The sequence below is a fragment of the Gnatocerus cornutus genome, chromosome 8, assembly GCF_029298725.1.
Source record: "Gnatocerus cornutus isolate USDA-ARS CGAHR chromosome 8, icGnaCorn1.1, whole genome shotgun sequence".
In the NCBI taxonomy this organism is placed as follows: domain Eukaryota; kingdom Metazoa; phylum Arthropoda; class Insecta; order Coleoptera; family Tenebrionidae; genus Gnatocerus; species Gnatocerus cornutus.
The window spans coordinates 15,508,241-15,531,779 of NC_142240.1; the positions used below are offsets into that span (position 1 = coordinate 15,508,241).

The 23,539-nt window shown below is 36.4% G+C and overlaps 3 protein-coding genes across 6 annotated transcripts in view; all 3 read left to right on the forward strand.

Annotated features, from left to right (window-relative positions):
- The first annotated feature begins 157 nt into the window (after positions 1-157).
- Mp20 (muscle-specific protein 20 transgelin) lies at positions 158-881 on the forward strand. Its single transcript, XM_088044108.1, has 2 exons — positions 158-448; positions 495-881. The coding sequence occupies exons 1-2, from the start codon at positions 207-209 to the stop codon at positions 805-807; spliced, it is 555 nt and encodes a 184-aa protein (XP_087900234.1). The 5' UTR covers positions 158-206; the 3' UTR covers positions 808-881.
- Positions 882-4,795: 3,914 nt separating this feature from the next.
- On the forward strand, positions 4,796-9,450 carry Mlp84B (Muscle LIM protein at 84B). 2 transcript variants are annotated; one of them, XM_088043176.1, is made up of 9 exons: positions 4,796-4,905; positions 5,141-5,270; positions 5,947-6,106; positions 6,996-7,122; positions 7,176-7,272; positions 7,654-7,738; positions 8,020-8,316; positions 8,369-8,501; positions 8,552-9,450. In XM_088043176.1, the coding sequence occupies exons 2-9, from the start codon at positions 5,156-5,158 to the stop codon at positions 9,014-9,016; spliced, it is 1,479 nt and encodes a 492-aa protein (XP_087899302.1). In that variant the 5' UTR covers positions 4,796-4,905; positions 5,141-5,155; the 3' UTR covers positions 9,017-9,450. The 2 variants fall into 2 exon arrangements, with proteins under 2 accessions (XP_087899302.1, XP_087899301.1); XM_088043175.1 differs by lacking the exon at positions 7,176-7,272 and adding an exon at positions 7,361-7,457.
- Positions 9,451-19,437: 9,987 nt separating this feature from the next.
- LOC148170324 (LIM domain only protein 3-like) overlaps positions 19,438-23,539 on the forward strand; it is a 50,422-nt gene continuing 46,320 nt past the window's right edge. For all 3 annotated transcript variants that reach the window (XM_088043226.1, XM_088043228.1, XM_088043227.1), the window contains exon 1: positions 19,438-19,636. The gene's annotated coding sequence lies outside the window, so the exon portion shown is untranslated. The remainder of the gene's footprint in view (positions 19,637-23,539) is intronic.

A 23,539-nucleotide genomic window follows, 5' to 3' on the forward strand; every position in this document is an offset into this window, starting at 1 on the left:
ATAAAAAATTAATACCACACAAACCGAATGCAACGTAAGCCCCTCCCCCCAATTTTCTAGAACATTTCATGATAAAACTGAATAATCTACTAAATATAGTGATACATAACGTCGTCACGGCGCTTGGTGGGAATCCTACTTGCTTATAAAAGCGTCCCGACGCCTCAAAATTCAGTTTAGTGTAGAGTTTCATATCTACAAGCAAAATGTCTCTCGAACGCCAAGTCCGCGCAAAAATCGCCGCCAAAAGGAACCCAGACCAAGATAAAGAAGCGCAAGAATGGATCGAAACCGTCCTCGGCGCTAAATTCCCCCCTGGTGAACTCTACGAAGATGTGATCCGTGATGGAACCGTCTTGTGCCAACTCATCAACAAGTTGGCGCCTGGATCCGTCCCCAAAATCAACACTTCTGGAGGACAATTCAAAATGATGGAAAACATCAACAAGTAAGTTGTTTTTGATCATTCGAAACTTGTGTAACCTGGTGCGTAGCTTCCAGGCGGCTCTGAAAACCTACGGAGTCAACGATGTCGACGTCTTCCAAACCGTCGATCTTTGGGAAAAGAAGGACATTGGCCAAGTTACGAACACCATTTTCGCCTTGGGCAGACAAACCTACAAACACCCAGAATGGCCCGGACCATGGTTGGGCCCCAAACCATCTGATGAAAACAAGAGAGATTTCACCGAAGAACAATTGAGAGCTGGAGAGACCATGATTGGACTCCAAGCTGGACAAAACAAAGGCGCATCCCAAGCTGGACAAAACATTGGTGCTGGCCGCAAAATCATTCTGGGAAAGTAATCCCGTTTTTTTTTCTAATTCCCACATTTTTTATTTGACCATGGAAAATTCTTAATAAAATTTATTTATTTTTATGAGTTTGACTTTGTTTCGCTAAACGATTCGGGGCAGAAGTGGGCGGTTCTAATTTTGAAGCATTTCCATAAATATTGAGGACGCATCGCGGTCATATTTCAGGATTGCGAAAATAGAACGGTTTCGAAGTGTCGATTTTTTGTTGATTCTAACGCGGAATTTTACTTGGGCGCGGAAATTTCCATTTGTTTAAATCTAGATATTTTTGGATGCTATTAAGAATGTGCCGACAGGTTTAAACACAGAAGCAACCATCTGCATAACTGCACTGCAATTACAACAATGTTGACAACTAAAATAGATTGAAGGAACACGAAATATAAAAAAAAATTATCGAAAGTTGTGGATCTAGCTAGTTGCAAATTGCAAGTGAATTTACAATTATTAATAAAGTAATTTTAGAGAGATTAATAATTGCAAACAGTAAGTCAATCCTAGTCAAATGGTAAAAATTTGGCTAAAACCGGCGCATCCACCATTTTTACTAAATAAAGTAAAAAAAAACGCAGAACGAAATTAAATTTAAAATTTTTATTTCACATTTTATGCCCAAAGTTTTAAAATAATTGCGCAATATAGAAACAACTGTTAAATATATAGAAAAATTATCATTTACATATTTTTTTGTTCATTACAACCCCATAAAATCAATGTCCTTTCCGGACAAAGTAGCTCCATCTTCCGTTTATATTTTAATTCTTTACAAAGACAGTTTAAATTTCTACTTCCTCATATTTTGAGGCACATTTGGTTTCAATTTGAAAGAGAAAATATTGCCATAAAAAGAATAGTTTTTAAAAAATTTAAAAAACTCGTAAAAATCCATAATTTAATTTGAAATTGAACCAAAACAAACTAATGGCCAGAGAACAAATCTTTAGAGTTTTTTAATCAATTTGTTTTTTCTTATTCGATGAAGCCAATTTTCATAAAAATATTGTAATTTTGGGGTTGGAAAGTCAGTGCAAAGCTCTTGAGCAACGTGGCTCCCTCTCATGTTTCGTTCATCAAAGCTGCTCGCAGGATTCAGGTTCCTGCGCTCTCTTCTTTCGTTCTGCCATCACAAGATGGTGGAGAAAATTTCCTACATTTTCGCGAAGAAATTATTTCCATTTAATCCAGAAACAGAGCGCTATCAAAAAAGTCGAGAAAATATCGACTCGTGCCATTGTTACATATAACTTTTCATACACTAAATTAGCTTTAACGATTCCTGTCCTGTAAACGCCAGTGCCAAATTTAAAGCTTAATTACTTTTCTCTCTTAATTTATTTTTGCGAATGATTGGGGACTGTCGCCAAACGACAAATTTAATTTTTAAAATAGAAAATTATAGTGGGTGGTAGGAGTAAATAATTGTTCCAAATAATCATGGAAAAATTTAAATATACCCACGGCCGGCGATACAGATGGTAATTTAGTTCCATTTCGGATCCAGTCTATATTTACCCCATTCGTAATTCTGCGTGCTACGTCCACACCACGTAAGCACTTACGTGTCTTAATTTTCAAATCTCTGCCAAATTTTTGTCAAAATCAAAATTCACTGCTTTTTAGTTTTTTATACCGTGACCTCAATTTTTTACTAGAAAACGAATATAAACGGCCTCGCGTAAAATAAATAGGACATTTTATATTTTTAACCTTTCTGATTCAATCAATCATAATTTTATCAGAGGTGACTCAAATCGATAACAATTTTGTACAATGTTATCAAGTAGATTCTATAAATTCGTATTAATCACTGATAAACTCAGTCGAAAACACGATGGGTTTGTTGAAGCTACAAAGTTTCTTGCTGATAGCAGTACTGGTTTTGGTTTTTCAAGAGGAAACTGAGGCGAAAGGCTGTGTTTGTTCGAGAATTTTCCACCCAGTTTGCGCTTCCGATGGTGTTACCTACGTCAACGAGTGCCTCTTCAAATGCGAGCTGAAGAAACAGAAGAGCAAGGACTCGTTACGAATCGTGAGACAAGGAGAATGCTGATAAATTGTTGAATAAAATTTTCTTAACTGCAGCAATATTTTTATTTCTTAAGCGCCGTTGGTAAAAGTATAAAAAATGTTTACTTTGTGTGCAGATAAACAGTAAATGAAATGTTTATATCCTATTTCACAGCATATGCAGCATGTAAAATTTCAGTTTTCACGTCGAGCCCACGCAGGCTAAATTTAGAAAATTCGCGAAATTTATTACCACTTTGAGTGTCTTCATTGAACTTTTATTATTATATAAGTGCAATTCCTTCGAATCCCCGTTCTATAATAAACGCACTAATTAATTCTCACCATCTAGAAATAGAATTAGGAAATTGAGTCAATGAACTGTTCTATCCCTCATTTCGGTAAATTTTCAGGTATTTATTTTCGTCTTAAAAAATTAAATGACTCACAAAACGAAAAACTACAGTCAGTGCTTATTTTCAGCAACGAACTCATAAAAGCTATCCTGAAAATTTCGTGGGGGCACACTCGATGATTTATCGTCAAGGCCCCGCAATTAAATCGCTTGGCAAGTGGTGGCAGTCTTATTCTTATGGTCAAAAGCCATCTTTGAAGTCTGGATCAATTTTAGAATATGAATAATAAAATCCATGCCAAACGGTTTTTCTCTATCGGTAAACGTGACTCATAACCAAGACATGAGATTTATTTTTGACTTCCCGATTTTGCGTGGGCATCACAACAACACAATTACACGAAGCGGCCACGATAATTTTAATTCTTATCCTATCGAAAAGACGAAGGACGAAATGTTTACCACAGTCGAGGTGCTTATATAATTTTATTAAATATAATCCGCCAAAAATACTGTTCGATATTATTTCTGATATGTTTTGGCAACTGCTTGAGTCGTTTTGGAGAAAGCGCTGGAAATGTACGAGTTTAAAAAAGTTTGGCGTGGAATTTTCCATGGAGAAATTCAAGCTATTTTCAGAGTGAGAAAGTGGCGGGTTTCTTATAGATTTGTTTAGACGATGAGTGTTGTTTGAACACATTCTGACACATTAAAAGTAATCGGCTTTAAATACACGAGCGCTGGATTTCTAAGTTATGCGGAACAAACACTTTAGAGATAAATGTACAAAATAACAAAGGTTTTATCTTTACTAATATTAGAAGTGCACGAACATTTTTGCAAAGGTGTAAATTTGCTTCATTACGAATTTTAGCCCGAAATGTTGCCGAAACTAATAAAATTATTATTATTAAGACGTCTCGTACAACATGGCACTAATTAACGACAAAGTGTAAATAAACAGAGCATAAAAGAAACAAATAAAATGTAACAGAAAGAACCGAAGATATAAAAAATCTTCAATAAAACACAGCAGGCGTAAATCACGCTTTATTTATTATGTTTAATAATAATTTATAACTTTGTTTGTTTTTCTAGCAATGGATCTTAAATTATTCTTCACTTTTATTAAAAACGTGGTCTGTCCTTTGATTTTTTTTAATTGAACGTCCGGATAAGTTGCGAAGAATTTTGAAAAATGAGACGGCTTACTGAACGATGGCTCTCATAAATCGTAAATTACGTAAATTGAAGAGGAAAAACCCAGCGCCGTTGCTTATTTTAAGAATCCAAAAAAATCAAAAAGAAGTGTGAGCTGATTTAGGTCTTTCACTCTCTAAAGAAATTTTAGAAATGTTAGCGGAATTTTTGTCACGTGTGTTGGCGTACCTTGAAATAAGGAAAACAAAGCTTCGTTGCCAAGCTCTGGAAAACTCGTGGTATGACTAAGAGGAGTCTTCCAGGTATCAAATTTCCGCAAAAGGTGTGGTTTTTATCGAAAAAGTACATCTGTCATCCTTGCATCCACCGAAAATAGAACGCTGCTCAAAAGGCTATTCCCAGCATATTCAACTATGATGTGTCCCACCCCTCCATGGCGCTGGGGTCGTGTGCAAAAAGACTTTTATAGATTAGGAGCGCCAGTTTCAGGCATTCGAATTTCAGTGGTTGTAGTGTAAGGACACCATTGAGGACCTCTCCGACTACTGCACGATTCCGAACAGGTACGCGAGTGTTACAGTGCTTTTTAGTGTTACAGTGATTGCCACCTGTGCCCTTATTTGGTAACCGACGGACGCCACTGGCGACGTGCCAGAGGCTAATTTTAACGCGGCGTCGTTGTGTTACGACATTGGAACGTAGCCAGTTGACCTAATAAGAGGCGAGGGTGCAACCGCTGCACCGGACTACATTTTTAAACCTTTTTTGGACGCAATATTTAGTTGATCAATTTTACAGGTCGAAACTACCAAGATGCCTTTCAAGCCTATCGAAAACCCTAAATGCCCCAAATGCCAGAAATCCGTCTACGCTGCTGAAGAACGTGTAGCCGGCGGGTACAAATGGCACAAGTCCTGCTTCAAGTGCGGTAAGTTTTCACCCACGTACACCTTTTTCTAAAACGAGTTGGACTGCCTCCAAGACAAATTTCATGCAGTCCAGGTGCGCTTCCGGGTGTTGAAAACTGTGACAACGGCCTCAATTGCCGCTATTTTAAAACACCCCAAAAACTCGAAAAAAGTTAAACAACCTCATACACGCGGCTTAATTTAACTCTCTATCTGGCATATCTAGAATTTCACTTTGCACAGCAAGACTTTGTGCAACGATAAAAGTGAAAACAATTTTGCCAAGTTGTGTCTGACTTTTGTCTACCAATTCACCAATGAACTTGAATCTTCTCTTGGGAAAAACAGCAACTTAGATTCTTTGCCAATTTTTAAAAGTTTTCGGGCGCTTTTCTTCAATGAACACGCCATGTTAAATTTAATCGTAATTATTTTATTAGGATATAAACATTAACTGTAAATTATGTACTTGAAAGAAGTAAATATTTAGAACTTTTCGAAGGTCTTCGAACCAAATAAAGTTAACGTAAATAATACTGAAAACGATACGACCCATAAAAGAATACCGAAGAAGTACTTTTCGGATATAAATTGAGTTAAAAAATAAGTATAAATAAACAAAATTTTTATATTCAAAATGCCTTTAAATGTTTGTTTTTTGTCGTTGTTTGTTTTGCTGTGAGTGCCGTTTTGCAGGCCTCTGCGGCAAGATGTTGGATTCCACCAACTGCACAGAACACGAAGCTGAACTTTTCTGCAAGAACTGCCACGCCCGCAAATACGGACCAAAGGGTTATGGCTTCGGTGGTGGTGCTGGTTGTCTTAGCATGGACACTGGCTCCCACCTCCAGCAAGGGTGAGTAGTTTCGTCTTTCTGTTTTCTGTACACAAGAGTAGAGGTATCGGTGAAGGCTATGAGATCGTTACTTGAGGGTTTTCCTTATCTTGTCTTGTTTTGCCTGAATGTGCAAGTTAACATTTCTGATGGTTTGCTTGCTAATCAGAAGTGTTGCTTGGGTGAAGCCGATGCCGAGTTGTAACAGTAATTGAGTGTCAATCAGAGCATGACGTGGCCCTTTTCTTATCGTAGCTCCTAAGGAATCAACCGGGGACAGAAGTGCGGCCTTCGACAACAAGCCATCGCCGCCTCACAAACCTACTCCTTCCATCCCACGTGTAATTAATTATATGTTGTGTTATATTTATAGATTTTAAAATAACAAATAGGTTTACTGTTTATAAAAATTTGTTTTACATGGTACAAACAATTCGATTATTTTGTAATAATTGAATCGTAATAAATCACGTCAGAAATTTTACATTCGTTTCAAATACACTTTACACCTCGAAAAACACTGTTAAAGTCCAGTAGGTCGGTTTTAGTTCTTGTTATTTACCCCACAACACCCGAAACTACAGTGAGGAGCGTGAACGGTGAGACTTGTATGATTTTAGCATGGCTAAAGGCTACCTGCTCTTCTTTGCTATTAACATAGATGTCATTGTCCTTCCCTAACTCCAGTGATGGGATAAGGAAGGTGCCCTCAAGTATGTCAGTTTTTCGTAGGTGACCGACTTTACCTTCTCTCATTACCAATCTTTCTCTTCTTTACCTCATTTTAGGCAGCAGCGCTTCAACGCACACGCTTTTCTACATTTAACATTGTTGCAGCGGATCTGATCATCTTAAGATCCTCTACAGCACCATCGACGATCACTTCTTTTCATTTATTTCTACTTTTTAGCGACGACATTGTTGTATCTCGAGCCCCCCTTTTGCCCAAGGCCATCGCCAAAGCCCCCGAAGGCGAAGGATGCCCACGATGTGGAGGTTACGTTTATGCCGCCGAACAAATGTTAGCCAGAGGAAGAGTAAGTTTGTTTCTTTCCCCCCAAAAAAACTCTTCTTGACTCGTTATGAATAGGGCTGGCACAAATCTTGTTTTCGTTGTAAAAACTGCTCCCGATGGTTGGATTCTACATCACATTGTGATGGACCAGACGGGGAAGTTTATTGCAGAGGTATGAACCTCTAGAGTGCCTCCTTACGCGTTCTTCGTGCATTTTCCGGCATGGTCTGTGTGTCTTAGTGTCTTTTTTTTGTGTTTAGGCGTTCCATAAGTCCTGTTTCAAATGTGCCGTGTGTACAAAAGGATTGGACTCCGTTAATGTCACTGAAGGTCCTGACAAGGATATTTACTGTAAAGGTGCGTGGAGCACTCGTATGTACAGTGACGTGGTTTTCGTTTGATTTTTGATTTTTGTCACGTCACTGTCTTTTGTCTTTTAGAGGCCATTTTGTGCCAAATTAAGGCAAACTTACAATTTTTGAGCCTGTAAATTTGGCGCAAAATGGCCCTTTCCTCCACTCGTGGCGCCGAATGATATTGTCCTGTCCCTTAGTTTGTTACGGAAAGAAATTCGGCCCGAAAGGATATGGTTATGGCCAGGGCGGTGGCACTCTCCAAAGCGATTTGACCGCAGAAAGGTTGGTATAGACCCTTCAACCGCTCTCCGCTTGCACTTTCTAAATTTTGGTCCATATATTCCAACAGCTTGCTATGCTCAACGCTTCGGTCCTCGAGGGATCGGTCATGCAGGCGGCACTTTCCTTGGTCTAATGTGCGATGCTTTGGATCTAGAATGGCAGAGGTACCAACTGTTGTAAACGTACAAACCTCTGTCAGTTGCCTAATTCCCTCTTTACTAATAACCTCCGCTTCTTGCCGTTGTTTCTGTTCGGATGGAGGTTAATCGCTGGAATTTTAGCGAACAAGCCCCCAGAACCACGGTTATCGACACCGCTTCTATCAAAGCTCCACCAGGCCAAGGTTGTCCACGTTGTGGCGGCGTAGTCTTTGCCGCTGAAGAGGTCCTCGCGAAAGGTAAACCTTGGCATCGCAAGTGTTTCAAATGCAAAGATTGCAAAAAGACCCTTGACTCCATCAATGCTTGCGATGGACCCGATAGCGACGTCTATTGTAGAACTTGTTACGGCAAGAAATGGGGTCCACATGGCTATGGTTTCGCTTGTGGGTCAGGTTTTCTACAGACTGATGGGCTAACGTAAATATACCATTATGGGTCTCTCCTTAAACTTCTAACAATAATTTTACAGCGAAGACGAGATATCTCAACAACGACCATTCTACAATCCCGATACGACCTCGATCAAGGCCCCTCCTGGACAAGGTTGCCCAAGATGTGGAGGAATGGTTTTCGCTGCCGAACAGCAACTGGCTAAAGGAACAGTACGTTTCCACCTTGTTTAATAATCCAATTTAACACTTTTATTTTCTAGATGTGGCACAAGAAGTGCTTTAACTGCGCCGAATGTCATCGTCCTCTCGACTCTGTCTTGGCTTGCGACGGCCCCGACCGTGAAATCCACTGCCGCGCTTGTTACGGCAAGCTCTTCGGCCCTAAAGGGTTCGGCTTCGGCCACACTCCAACCCTGGTTTGTGCCGATGGCGCCCCTGCTGCCATCCACAACGACATGGCACCCAACACCGGTGCTAAAGCCGCTCCTGGTCAAGGTTGCCGTCGTTGTGGTTACGCCGTTTATGCTGCTGAACAAATGATCAGCAAGAACGGTCTCTGGCACAGACGGTGCTTCTGCTGCGCCGATTGCAAGCGTTCTTTGGATTCTACCAACCAGAACGATGCCCCCAACGGGGAAATTTACTGCAGAGGTTGTTATGGCAGGAATTTCGGACCCAGGGGTGTAGGGTTCGGTATGGGTGCCGGCGCGTTAACAATGGCTTAGATTTCTCAGAGTTCGTCTTAATTAATTTGGTCATCTTGAGTTGATTAAGACGTACAATATCTTTTAGCTTGTGGTTTTAGCACGAATAATATTAACTAAATGATGCTTGAGAACGCATATTTTTTGAAAGAACGATTTTTTGGATTCCATTTTTGATAGAGGAGATGACAGAATGGGAACAAGACTCGGATGGCTTATTCCGTTTTACCAGTTGTTTATGATTATGAAAGACTTCCTCGAACGACCAGGGTACACCTGAGATTTTTTTGTATATATCTACACTGGCCACAATGTTGGTCTATATACAGCTTTGCGCTTTGCTATTGTATTCGATTTGTTCTGATGCTATTTACAAAGTAAATCTTTTTGTCTAGATGTATTTTAATTGTAAATTATGTTAATAAAAAGCTAATAAAACTACCAAAAAATCGAAATGTTGCAATTTTATTTGCGTCGAAATAAATATCCTAATTTTCCAACCTTTCAGAGAAAGGAGAGTGGCGATTCTATAATGTGCTGATTTCAAATATACATTATCTCCACAAAGAAAAGCCAAGAAGTACCACTGTGAAAGAGAATGAGTTTACATATATTTTTATAAATAGAGTAATTATTTAAAAAACTGTTTTCTGGTACTTTTAACGCTGCAGTAACAAAATTTGACAAGAATACTATTTTTGACATCCTTCTTAATAATTGTGCCCAATTACAAACTTGTAGAGCAAGAGAAACAAGTTTTAAAAATTTGTATTTGAAGATCCACCCTTTCTTCATAACAAAATGGAGAATAGCATTAGAATCAGATTAAAACCCAAAAAAACGATTCATTCAATTGGTTCGCGCTGTTCTTATCATGAGAGTTTTTATAACAAAAAACCAACTCGATCGTAACTTTAGATTCATTCATTGGCTGGAAGTCTACAACTGTTGTTTATTGGATGTATTTCTAAGCTAATCGAGTAATGTACGAAAAAGAATCGATTTATTGAATGTTACTAACAAAAAACGCAAAGTTCTGCGTATTTTTTTCAGTCATTTATTAAAGACAAAATTTCAGAAAAAAAATCCCAATTTTAGTTAGATACTTTCATTTATAAAAATTAATGTTAGAGAGCTTTGTGTAGCCATATCTCAAAAAATTGATCCACTACATCCTCTTGCATTGCAGATCCAAATTCATGAAGTCAAAGTGAGACAAAAACAACATTTTCATTATTTGTACAACGACTTTGGTTAAAATTCTGTGTATTGTTGGTTCTCTAATGAGGAATAGTTTTATGGACAGCAAAATTTAGTTAATTTCAAACTAGCAAACTGCTGCTTCCAGAAATGTACATTACATCTTATAAATTGTTAAAAAAATAAATAAAAATTTACTATTTTATTATTTTCTCGTTGGACCAACATATTTATTCTACTGTGATAAAACGGGCTTCGTTGACTTTAGAAGCGCCTTGGAAACTGTCCTAAATAGTTCACTTTTTGGAATCTGCGTAGAATTAGCTAAAAAAAAAATAAGATTGCTCCGTAAATAAGCGAGCTAGCGATCGAGCTAGATTTAGAAACTAAATTTTTCCGAAATTATTTTATTCTTATCGGCTAAAGGGTGTAGAAAACGATGGTAAAAACCGCATCCTAATATCTATCATGGTTCCGGAGATATTTAGGTTCAAAAATCGGTAAAAAAGTATGAAAAACCGTAAGGTAGCTAGCTACCTTTGGTATGGGAAAAAATAAATTTGAATTCGAGTTAAAATCTTATTCTTATATAAAAAACACAAAAAAAAACGATGGTAAAAAAATTTTTTTTTTATTTTTTATAGTTTTGGAGATATCGAGCTGGAATAAAAAAATCGCCTTAAACGGCCGTAACTCGGATATTAAGTATAACCACTTTTTGGAATATGCGTGAATTTGTGCGTAAAATGAGCTGAAAAGTGAAACGAATCAAAATTAAATACAGTTATCAAATGATTTTAATTTTAGTTTTAAGACACTAAATTATCTCGTGCATTAAAAACTACTTCAGCAATGTTTTGCGAAACTCAACTTTTAACTTGAACACAAAATTTTCTCTTACCTGCATGTTAACACATTAACACAGGATCACTACCACTGCCACTTGTCAAAAAATGCATACACTAACACTCCGCAAAAAGAATGCAACACAACTCTGAAAGAGCAAAAATCCCATCGCGAGGTCCATCGTCGTTCAAATCCCGTCACCCAAAAGAAAAAAAATCCTACCTTGTTAGATCCAACGTCGCCATTATCTTCGTACACGAACCTACTGCAAGAGAATTTTATTAGAAATTTGAACCAACAATTTCAAGGTAGCAGTTAATTTACCCTTTAATCCTGATCCCTAAACCATATCGTCGCACTCATACCACTGCATCCCCCTCTAGGAACCAGGAACCACTCACACGACTTTAATTTGATTATTAAGACGCTCATAAATTATCTCGCGCACTAAAAGTACTTCGGCACTGTTTTGCGAAACTCGACTTTGAATTTTAACACTCGCGGAAGACACGGTTTCGACGGAATTTGCGAGGTGATGATGCGACGCGACCGCGGGACCGAATTTACGAAGATGTACAAAAGAAGAAATTTAGTAGTGTTGTAATGAAATAGTGAACGACGATGAACAATTTCGGAAAACGCCCAACAATCCCAGATCCTACCTTGATGGCTTCTACGACGTCATTTTCTTCACAGAGGGACCTACTGTAATTAAAGAAATAAATATTAGCATTTATAAATTTTAGGGGAAACAAATAACTTACCCTTTAATCCTGCCCACGCGCTATATCGTCAGACAAATCACGAATCACTGTCACTCACTCACTCACTCACTTTGTTTCAAAAACGATTTTAATTTCTAGTTACTGTAGCACGTCTTTGTTACTCAAAACTAGGAGTACAACTAAATAAATAATGGTTTTATGGCCGTTATTAAATAACGATTAAATAACGCTTTTTTTGAAAAAAAAAATTTCTCCTAATTAATTTGTAACTTGTCTGCCCTTCCAGTAATTACATAAGTTCAGTGCAGCGAAATCAATTATGTATTCTGCAATAAAAAAAGTAAGATTCAAACGTGCGAAAAATTACTGCAGGATCATTGTCAAAAAATAGATTATTATCTCTTTGTCATGACCGAAGGTAATAAGTAATAAATAATAATAAACGACAACAAGTTTTCAAAAGGCCGAGTTACAAAATAAATCTTAATGTACCAAGTGTTGACAAAACTGATTTTGCAGCTAGTCAAGTAGTTATTTTGTAAAATTACCAATTTTAGCATAAGCAATTTTAGTTAGGTTTTAAAAAGAAAATTTCTAAAATCTGAGTTTTTTTTGTTCTACAAAGTTTGCTATTTTGTAAATAAACGACTAAAGAATAGTAAATTACCCAAATTTCAAACCTCTAGCACCACAATTACCAAAATTACGAAATTTTGCTTCGTCTTCAAATAAAACATTCTAAAATGTGTGTCTTTGGCTCTACAATTTTGCAATTTGGCAGAGTCAATACACGGGTTCAAAATAGAAAGTTTCTCAAATTTTATTACTGTAGTATTAAAATCATGAAAAATACGAATTTTAGTGTAGAAGGATGTCGGAAATATTTGCTTCATTTTCAAAATAAAACTTTGTCCTCGCTTTACAATTTTGCAATTTGGTAGAGTTAAAACAAGTCTCAAAAGTGGTAAGTTTCCTAAATTTTATTACTGTAGCACAAAAATTACATAAATTACGAAATTTAGTGAAGGATGTCGGAAATATTTGCTTTTTTTTCAAAATAAAAATTTCATTTGCTCTAAAAGTTTCCTATTACACCCTGCTCAAAATAAGCATGCAAAATTAATTAGAATTAAAATAAATACTAAAAACAAAATTTAAATTTAAAATTATAATTTTTAAAGATACAAAAATGGTGGATGCGCCATGACTCCAAATTCCCAAATAAAAATAAAGTCATCGTTTTACTATAAAATTTAATAATTTTTTTCTAGGTTACAATTATTTATACATACATCAATGTATAGAAAAAATCTTCGAAGTATGAGTACATACAATAAATAGAGTCGTACCAAAAATTATACGTACCAATTATTTAGTTATTGGATGCTCATTTTCTTTTTATAAAATTAAGTAGCATTATTTAAAATAAAATAAAAGAAACAAAAATATACGATGAAAGCGTAATTAACAAAAGGTTAACAGTGGAAGAAGATAAAAAGAAGAAATCATTTTAATGAACGTTGAAAGTACCTACATGTGGTAGCTACAACAAAAGGAGTAAATGAAAATATTTGTAATCCAAGCATATAAACGATATAAACAATAAAGCACATAAAAATCGTACAGAGAAAATTTCAGGTCAAGTGTAAGAAAAGTTGTGCACTGTTGGTTGTATATCCTGTCATTTACAGCATTCTCTTTTACCGTATTCCGTCGTCGTCAGATGTCGCCAACAGCCCGAAATACGCAAATCAGCCCTATCCAATCCACCCCTTCGCAGAAAAAGCACGCGGCACCATTTCACCACCTCAAGTAATTTAATAAAAGCATTCGGTCGACGTCCGTAGTAAATTTTAATGAAAGTTGTTGTTAGAGCTCTTATATTGCAATGGAAAGTAGGAAAGCGGTCTGTTCGGTCATTACATATCCATGGTATTGCGTTCTGAGCCCCAGCGGTAACATATGTTAGTAAAGTCATTTCTTTTTATTGACTGCCGTACATCGCACACCTACTTCGACCACATTTAGGACTCCTCCTATTGTCTGGATCTTTTATTCTTGTGGTTCTTTAGGGGGTTCGGAAGTAGATATATGACCAGCGTGTTCTGACATCCACGCCTTTTCTGATATACATAAATAATCGGACAGTCATAGACCGGTTTCGTTCGTCAAACTTAGAAATTTAGTGTTCTTTAAAAGTCTCGTTTCGTTAATCCTTTTTCGGTGTCGGAGCTTGCATGTAATGGTGGTATGATGTAATGCGATGTGTAGAGAATGCAGTAAGAAGCAGGTTCGGGCTCTTAATGGATTCCTCACTTCCCGGATAAGTGCGAGTTCTCGGCGTCCCGACGCCTCCCCCTCCCACGTCACATCACACATCCTCTAAAAGCCCAGTCAGTGTTAAGACCTTAGCTTTTGAAAGAAATCCCCTCCGTCCCTCGCTCCGCGATACTCTACTCAAATCTTGTAAGTTTCTGTCCGTTTTAACAGCGAATATATCAAGGAGAGCTTTTGCTTTTACGCCACCAACTTCATGTATATTTGCATCTTCCACACTTAAGCCGATATTTTCGTGTTTGAGCTTTCACGTGAAACTTTCAGCATACGAAACGCTTTCGTCGTTGATTTATTTCAACAGACTTGAAGGGATCCGAACATTAAGACGGAAGGAGATAACGCCGACTTTTTCGAGCAATAATATTAAACAATTAGAATTAGATTTGAACAAGCATGAAATATCCCTAAGCTCTCGATTTGGTAGAAACGCTCCAGATGGTGCACCGTTTGTTTGGATGTTGGCTTTTTATGAACGTAATTTTCGAATAACAGCTCCGAGAATCTCCTCGATGTCGTTTGTTTCAGATAATTCGAAAAATTAGATACCTACAGCTACAGAAAATTGGTAGTGCATAATCGAAAGCTAACGATTTTACAGGACATTAAACATTTATGTTTGCCAGCACGGTGAAAACTTCTTTAATTAATCTCAGCGAGATACGGTCAGGACCGGATTTAAGAGCTTGTTTAGTCCATGATGGCGTCCTGTTTTCTCGCAAAGTGCACTTAAATTACAATTATTTCCTTTTGGATTCGCAACTGTGTACGTGCATCGGAGTCGTTACACCTTAAGAGTATCAAATAACAAAGTAGAAAGTCCAATAATTAACCGAGTGGTCTGAAAAATGACCCAACAAAACAACCCTTCTATGAATAAACGTGACGTAACGATATACATATTTTTTTAACGAGCTAATGGAAAATTTGCTATCCCACAGCGTCGCGAGTTCTACAACTGAAACAAATTAGCTGGAAACATTAATTAAATTAAATTTACGTCTGTGTAGAATCGTAATAAAATAATTTAGGTAGCATGTTGCGAGAAAGGGAGGACGGGAATTTACACCACTCCTCGTTGTATTATTCAATTGCATACACACATAACGCGTTACTTTTATGAATGTGATGTTGCCACTTGTATCATCCATTAAACCATAATTAGCGACACGACGCTGGCGTGAACGAACACTATTTGTCATTTTAATTAACTAAGGATAAAAAATGCCTCCTTTGGGAGGGGGCATAGCCGAAAAGTCACGGGGGCTTCAACTAATGAAAACCAAGATTTCAACTTTTTTTACAATAACAATATTCTAAACAAATCCAAACTCAAAACAAGGTCCATAGCTTTGACGACTTCAGATGTTGTTTCATTGTCAGATTCCGCGTAATTCGAGGCCTATTCTTGCCTTTTCTTCCCGTCATTCCTTTTGTTAGACGTTGTTTTGTCGGTCGGACGTTCTTCTTTCATCTTTGCCACGTGTCCCATCCAACTTAATTTAATTAATTTCAATTCTTCGTTTTCGATGGTTCTTTTATCCTTTCGCATATCTCCAGTGTTTGTTTTTTTTTTGCATTTCAGTTTCCATACGTCCTTAATAATGTCTGTACTTATATCCTTTCTATTGCTTTTGTGCATACGTTCATTCATTCCATCAGTGTTCCTAAAGTTGCTTCTCATCGCCCATTGAATTGGTCCCATAACAAAAAAGAAAAAAACACTTTTCCGATTTCAGCATTTCATTATTTGTTCCACGACAGTGCTGATCCTTTTTTCTTCTTTCTCGCTTTCTCTGTTCTTCCTTGTGCACAGTTTGTTATGGTAAAATAAGTAATTTTATTCAAATTTATTTCTTTCATTTTTATTAACTGTACCAAATTTCCAAATTGTAGAGTAGGTAAAAGACTTAGACTGTAAAAATTTTTATTTTTAACACCAAACAAAAATTGGCAACTTGTTTTACTAAAATTCGTAACTTTCATAATTTTTGTGCTACAAATATGAAATTCGCGGAAGTTATTATTTTTGAGCAGTTTATTAACTTTACCAATTTTTAAAATTGTAGAGTAAAAGACTCAGATTTTAGAAATTTTTATTTTAAAGACCAAGAAAAAATTGCCAACTTTTTTTACTAAAATTCGTAATTTTCATAATTTTCGTGCTACAACTATGAAATTCACGGAAGTTATTTTTTTTTAGGCATTCGTAATTTTGATAATTTTTGTGCTACGGATACGAAATTCGGAGAAGTTACTCTTTTTGAAGAGTTGATTAACTCTAGCAAATTGCAAAATTTTAGAGTAAAAGACTCAGATTTTAGAAATTTTTATTTTTAACACCATTCAAAAATTAATTGTCAACTTTTTTTACTAGAATTCGTAATTTTAATAATTTTTGTGTTACGCTTACGTAATTTGGAGAAGTTACTTTTTTTTAACAGTTGAGCAACAATTGCAAAACTGTAAAGTGAAATACTCCGACTTTAGAAACTTTTATTTTTAACACCAAGCAAAAATTGACAACTTCTTTTACTAAAATTCATAATTTTCATAATTTTTGTGCTACAACTATGAAATTCAGGGAAGTTATTCATTTTAGGCAGGTTATTAACTCTACTAAATTTTAAAATTGTAAAGTAAACGACTCAGATTGTAGAAATTTTTATTTTTAAGACCAAGCACAAATTGCCAACTTCATTTAATAGAATTCGTAATTTTGATCATTTGTGTGCTACGGATACGAAATTAGGGGAAGTTACTGTTTTTGGGCAGTTAATTAACTCCGCCAAATTTCAAAATTGTAGAGTAAAAGACTCAGATTGTAGAAATTTTTAATTTTAAGACCAAGCAAAACCTGCCCACTTCTTTTACTAGAATATGTAATATTGATAATTTTTGGGCTAGGGATACAAAATTTGGGGAAGTTACTTTTTTTGAACTATTGATTAACTGTACCAAATTGCAAATTGGTAGAAAAAAAGTCTCAAATTTTATAAATTTTTAATTTTAACTTTAACTTTTAACTTCTTTTACTAAAATTCGTAATTTTCATAATTTAAAAAATGTAAGTGCTACAGCTATGAAATTCGTGGAAACTATTCTTTTTGAACAGTTTATTAACTTTATCAAATTGCAAAATTGTAGAGTAAAAGACTCAAATTAAAAAAAAAATTATAACCAAGCAAAATTTTCCAACAACTTTGACTAAAATTCGTAATTTTCATAATTTTTCAGCGACAGCTACGAAATTCGAGGGAGCTATCTTTTTTGAACAGTTTATTTGCAAATTGCAAAATTGTAGAATGAAAGACTCAGATTTTAGAAATAATAATAAAAAAAAGCGGAAACCTTTTGAAGAATTAAAAACTATCCAAAATTACAAAGACATTTTACCATTTAGAGAATCCATGAAATACGATAAATATGTACATAAAAATCAAAGAAGCTAAGTAGAGAAAAATCTAAAAAGTTATCAAAAATCCCAGAGAGTGAGAGGAAGACGAAGGAGCATCCAAAGTACCAAAGGTTCCAAAACTCTTTACTCAGGAAACGAGAAAGAAGTTTTAAAATGAGCATGGATGGCACTTTGGAAATTAGTTAAAAGTTCGCTTAGCTGCAATAGGTTTGTTTTGTCCCGAATAAAATATCGGCGTCTTTAATGGTGGCCCAAGAAACAATTACTCAGCGTAAGTGTATTTTGCACAAGATGAAGAATCGAATGCCCCGAGACAATAGTGTTATTGCGCATCGTTATGGATCGCGTAAAATACGAAAACTTTTGCATTATACATCAGTCCACTTTAGCATCGCAGAGGCAATTTGTAGATAGGTTTTAAAATTTAAGGTAGAAAGAAAGAAGTGAGCAAAGTGGCGCTCGAGCCGCAAAGAACTGTCACGTCGGTTAGGTCGAATTTGAAGGTGTAAGACGGCGATGCTTTCTGAGTTTCGGTGCTTTCTGAATGCGAACGGGCCGCTCCCTGGGGGGCAGATGGACGCCGAGTGCCCCAACACTAAGAAATGCAATATTAATCAGCCTAGAGAGGGACTAGAACAGTGCATTAAGGTAATGGACGTTACTTCTCGCTTCTGTAAGACCACCCTCTCACCCCCTTGACGTTTTATCGTTCGAAAATGACGAAATCGAAGGGTGGTAATTTGGGAAATGCGGCCACCAGAGGCGTCCGTTGTTTATTTCTGGAATTTCATAATGTAATGGAAAAGTTGGTGGCGATCTACCCCGCCTCACTTCAACTTCGCAGTTATCTAGTGCTGCACTGTCTGAAAAAGACTTATTCGCGGCGTGGCCATTAACAAAATTGTGCTTTTCCAAAGAATCAATTTGTAATGTGGATATACCTCGGGCGCAGTTAAGGTTCTATTACCTTGATTAAATCTTGAAAGGATGTTGCTGTGAGCCATAAAACACCAATATTCAGCATTCATTCGAACACTTTGGATACGAAAAGGCCGGTTTTAACTCGCGAGATTAGATTCATCTCGGAAATTACCACAATGTGTCTTACCACAATGTGGGAATTATCAACAATTCCACGAGGAAAAATTTCGCGCTCATCCACAATAGACAGACACACCCAAGGCACAAAATTTTTCTACAATCTGTGAAATTCATAGTTGCACACAATTTAAAATAACAAAACGAGAGTAAAAACTCCCGGTAGTATTGTGAAACAATTATTATTTAATTTAGCTAGTTGAAAATAAATTCTCGATAAATTTAATAAAGACTGTCCACTGTATCTCCAACTCTGCGTCTAATAATAACCCTCTTCCGTAATTCTGTAGAAGTCCGCCAAGTGAAATTAAAATTTAATTAACCACCATAAATTTCGAGGCGACTGGCGAAATTAAGATTCACTATATGACATTGTTTAGACCGCTCGAATAAAGTGGCATTAGATTAATTAAAAGTGAAAAACTGTGTTATATTACTGGCTCCTTTTCTTGGATGCATTAAGCTCGGAGATTTCTTAAGTGAACTGCCGACTACGGCTATTATTTCACATTAATACGCCGGCTTTTAATGCTCCGCCATAATGCGAGTTTACTGTTTACTTTTTATTCAAGATTGATTGCTAATTTGAAAGCCTCGCCAATTTTTTAAGGCACTCGCAACGACCGCAATTATTTCATCTACACAAAATTTCTGAAGAGCCCTCAAGTTCTTGCACTTTCCATTTGTCCTAATGCAAATTTTTCCAGTGAAACCGCATCGAAATTAAACGGAGAAACACACGGGATAATTAAATTATATCAGCTACCTGTATCGCTTAAGAGTTACGGCGGCGTCGCGACGCAAAGAGTCGACGCAAAACCCACAAAAACTCATCGCAATCTGGTCGCAAACACGCTCAGTTTGTCCTGAGACGTGAGAGTGGACGGGTGTTGTGCAAGTCTGCAACTAAACTAAGCAACGTGCTTAGGCTTGTGTGGGGTTTTCGGTGGATTTTCACGTGAACTGTTTTCTACGGGGATTTTTCAAGAATAAGAGGACTATTGGGACATTCAGACAAAGGCAAGTACTTTATTTCTCGCGAAATGGACGGGTTTGAGACCGGCTTTTTCGAAAATTGCTGTTTTATTTTGCACAACACATGCAAATGCGTCTCTATACAAAATTAATATAAAGAAAATCGTGCCGGTGTTGGAGATAAATTATTCAAAAAGTCGGACGACCAGAATTTTTGATTTTATTTTCGGAATCGTCTAATTTGTGCTTGATTTTTTCCACATTAAATTTCCACTCGAAAATCCTGAAGATATGCATAAAATGTAAAACGTTTGTAGCTCTATGAGTCCTAAAAATTCTGTAGGTGCCAAAAATTCTAAAGTCCTGAAAACCGGAAAATTAAAAATTACATCTAATCAAAAATCGCTGTGGTCCTGGAAACTCCAAAACTATAAATCTACAAAAAGTTTTAAATATATAAAAAATCGTTTTAAAAGGCTATAGAATTCTAAAACTTAGATTTTAGATATTCCAAGATTCTGAAAATATTAAATGAAATCATAAAAGGTAAATTTTACTTCCTGAAATGCTAAGAGAAAGTTAAAAAAAAATATTTCAAGAATGTTGACGATAGAAGGAAAACCTGTGAATAAAAATAATGAAGTTTGCGACTATTTTGAATCTAATGGAACCTAAAAACAATGTATTTTCAACCTACGAAATTACAAAAGCCGTAGTTGGGTTTATTTAGCGGTTTTTATTTTTTGACGCGAAGCTCGGCTCACATTGCATATGCAAAAATCGAGTTTCCACTTATTATTTATCAAAAACAAAGTAACAGTTTTATTATCGAAAGGCAATTTAATTACTTTCCCGTGCAGGGCAATTAGCTCCGGTAATAAACGATAAAACTATATCGTTACAAATTTACGTGAGTTCTCTACTAATTACAATTACTCCGACACAAAGTATACGCCATAAATTAGTTTGTCGCTTTTTTCCTGAACACACATCCCTGCAATTTCTCTGGATGAATTTATTATTTATCCTGGAGTGTAGTCAAATTAATTCAATCTTGAAAATAAACAGAGTCGTGTGTTTTGAAACGTTCTTGGCATAGGCGCTAAATACGTTAATTAAACGTAACGCCGCAAATTGTTTTCCCGGATTAATCCGGCGATAAATAAAAGGACCAAGGAAAATAGTTACGTATTACGCTGTATGCTTAGAATGGATTTAATTAGCGATTAAATGCAGCGCTGCAGAAAATTGTGCAATTATATTGTCGATGTGTTTTGTCAGTTTTATGTCGATGAAGCGTTTTCTGTGCTGATGCTTGCACGTCGGCCTTAACCTAGATGAGGAAATGAGTCGAATAATTTGTAAGAAAAAATACAAGTCTGAGTTCCTGTAACAACTATTTGTATTTAATTAGCCTCGGTACTTAGAAGTTGGGAACTTTTCCCCATTTCTCCTTGAAACAATGCCCCAGACAAGCAGTGCGATTTCCATATCACAGAGACTTTTCAAAGAAGTCCTCTTGGCCGTCTCATTTGTAGCCGTTGATTAGAGCGAACAGCATTCGAGTGTCGTCTTCATTACAGCACCCATTCGGTCGATTCCATAGTTCAATTTCCTGGAGGCTCGAACAACGAACGTGCCCCAACAGGGACAACACTCGACCATTCTGCTCACGTTTTCCATCAAAACCGACGTTTAGCCTTACCTGAAAGTGTTTTGTTCGACGCAAATATAAAACGCGAAATGCAATCGACGCTCGTTCATTAATTTATCGCAGTGGCGTGCGGAAGGGGCAGGCAATCAGCACCAGGGTGTGAGACTGATTAAAACATTCCCCAGCGGGATGCGCGAGGATTTGTGCCAATCAGAGAACTACCAACCAACTCCGGGATCATAATCAAGATAGGCGGCGGCCAGAACACCCGGAAACTTGGAACTTTACAAGACTGTATTCAAAATAATCCGGGTTTTCATTAGGCAAATTAAATTTAACACCGCAGTGGAAAGTGCAACTATTTTTTCGAGAGATAATAATTTTCCCCGGCGTTATGCGCCGTCACAGGCCAACTCCGGGAAGCTGTGCCGTGAAAATGAAATAAGGCAACATTTTCCTTTATTGGCATATCTGTTCACGTCTATCCGTAGGGCACAAATTGCTTGTGTGTGACGTAATGTCCGCCCTTCCCTTTTTCAATGCATACGCACGCACAAAGCTCCAGTAACAAGAACCACAATGCCTTCTCAAAAGCTTCGTTATCGGTTCTGAATGACATTTTTAGTGCGCGACAATGGTGAGTTCGTTAATACTAACAAGCGACTGATTAACGGGGGCTGGGACACCATAGATGGCGCATAAGAGATCAACTACATCATTTTCATGGTGAATTTTATTTAACTTCAACAGGAGGAACGTAATAAGAATTCGACGGTGGTCGAGCTGCGGTTGCGGCATCCTCCGGAAAGTCACTGACCGGATTCTGTGAAAACTACTGTTTTCCTGGAAAATATTGCCGGACGTCGACGTTTGATTAAGTGCATAATAAATGGAAACATGCCGGAATTTCACACTAGCAAAGTGAGAAAAAATTGGAATTGACAAAATTGACAGTGCAGATAGATATTTCTAAGATGTCTTTGTAAACAATCAGTTTTTAGTTATTTCTTCAATTCTCATTTTATGGAAAATTTGGAGATTTTTAAATTACGATGCAGTATTGAGGATAATTTTCATCAAACATTAATTTGTTATAGGACCATTAGAAAAAATCTGGAAATTTTGTTTTAATTTTTGTTTATACTGCCAATGACATCGAAAATAATAATTATTGTTTGCCCTAAGAGAAGTGCAAAATGTAAAATACAGTTCTAAAAAAATGCGGGAACATACCAAGATTAATTAATAATTATTATTATCTGCGGTCGGAAATCTCGCTTGCAAACTTGTGTTATTAGAGCTCATTTTACGCAGAATTTCGCGCAGATTTCAAATCCGGAATTAAATTTCAAAATCGACGTACAGTATAACAAATAACTGAGTTACGACCGTTCAAAGACCAGGAAAGTGAATTTTCAGTTTCAACATTTTTAAAGCTCAATATCTTCGAAATTATAAAAGATCTCTAAAACTGCAAAACATAAAAAGAAACGGTTTGTGCCATCGTTTTTCTTGCGCTTTTTTTCTTTAGAATGCCCCCTCAAATACCCACAATTCCATGGTCGATTTTTTGCAAAAAAAAATACGACTCAATTGATGAAAATTTATAATTTTTTTGTTTTTTTGCCGCCACTCGTAAACTATTTGACCTACTAACTGAGATTTCAGCCAATTGATAGATTTCGAGCTGCTCTTTTGATTGATGTACAACTCAAAAGATATTAAGTGTGGTTTTCGTCTCGAAAAAAAAAATTTGAAAATAATCTAAATAAAGAGTTCTTGAAGAAAGATTTTGATCAATGGTTCGTTTATTTTTGAAGCAAATTTAAGTTATTTATGCTCATTGAACGCAGAACTTCACCCAGATTCCAAATCCGGTTTAAAAATCGACGCAGAGTAACAAATAATGGCTGTTCAAAGTCTTGGAAAGTGAATTATCAGTTTCGAAATTTTTAATGCTCAATATCTTCAAAACTATAAAATAAAAATAATTCGTTCTTTAAAGATCCGAAGGTCTTACAGTTATACAGTGCTTGTTCTGTAAATAACTATTAAACCTAATTTTTTCCGCAGAGAATTTTTTAGAGGCGCCAAATTTAAAATGCGCCTTTTTGATAGGTCATGCCGTTTTTTTTAAACTCGTGGATATGTCAAATTGTCACCAAATTATTGAAGCATCAGTAATAATGGTAGTTTTTGATCATTATTTTTTGAGATTACTTAAAAACATTACAGTTGCTTCTGGAGCCATTTATTAATCAAAATAGACATGTATCCGTTACAGGTATCTAACT

Bases quoted from the DNA above. Each gene is read 5' to 3' on its own strand.
- Mlp84B (XM_088043176.1), top strand. From the start codon at position 5,156: ATGCCTTTCAAGCCTATCGAAAACCCTAAATGCCCCAAATGCCAGAAA. The intron at 6,107-6,995 runs GTGAGTAGTTTC...TCTACTTTTTAG, and splicing joins GGCTCCCACCTCCAGCAAGG to CGACGACATTGTTGTATCTC. The intron at 7,739-8,019 runs GTTGGTATAGAC...CTGGAATTTTAG, and splicing joins AGCGATTTGACCGCAGAAAG to CGAACAAGCCCCCAGAACCA.
- Mp20 (XM_088044108.1), top strand. From the start codon at position 207: ATGTCTCTCGAACGCCAAGTCCGCGCAAAAATCGCCGCCAAAAGGAAC. The intron at 449-494 runs GTAAGTTGTTTT...CCTGGTGCGTAG, and splicing joins ATGATGGAAAACATCAACAA to CTTCCAGGCGGCTCTGAAAA.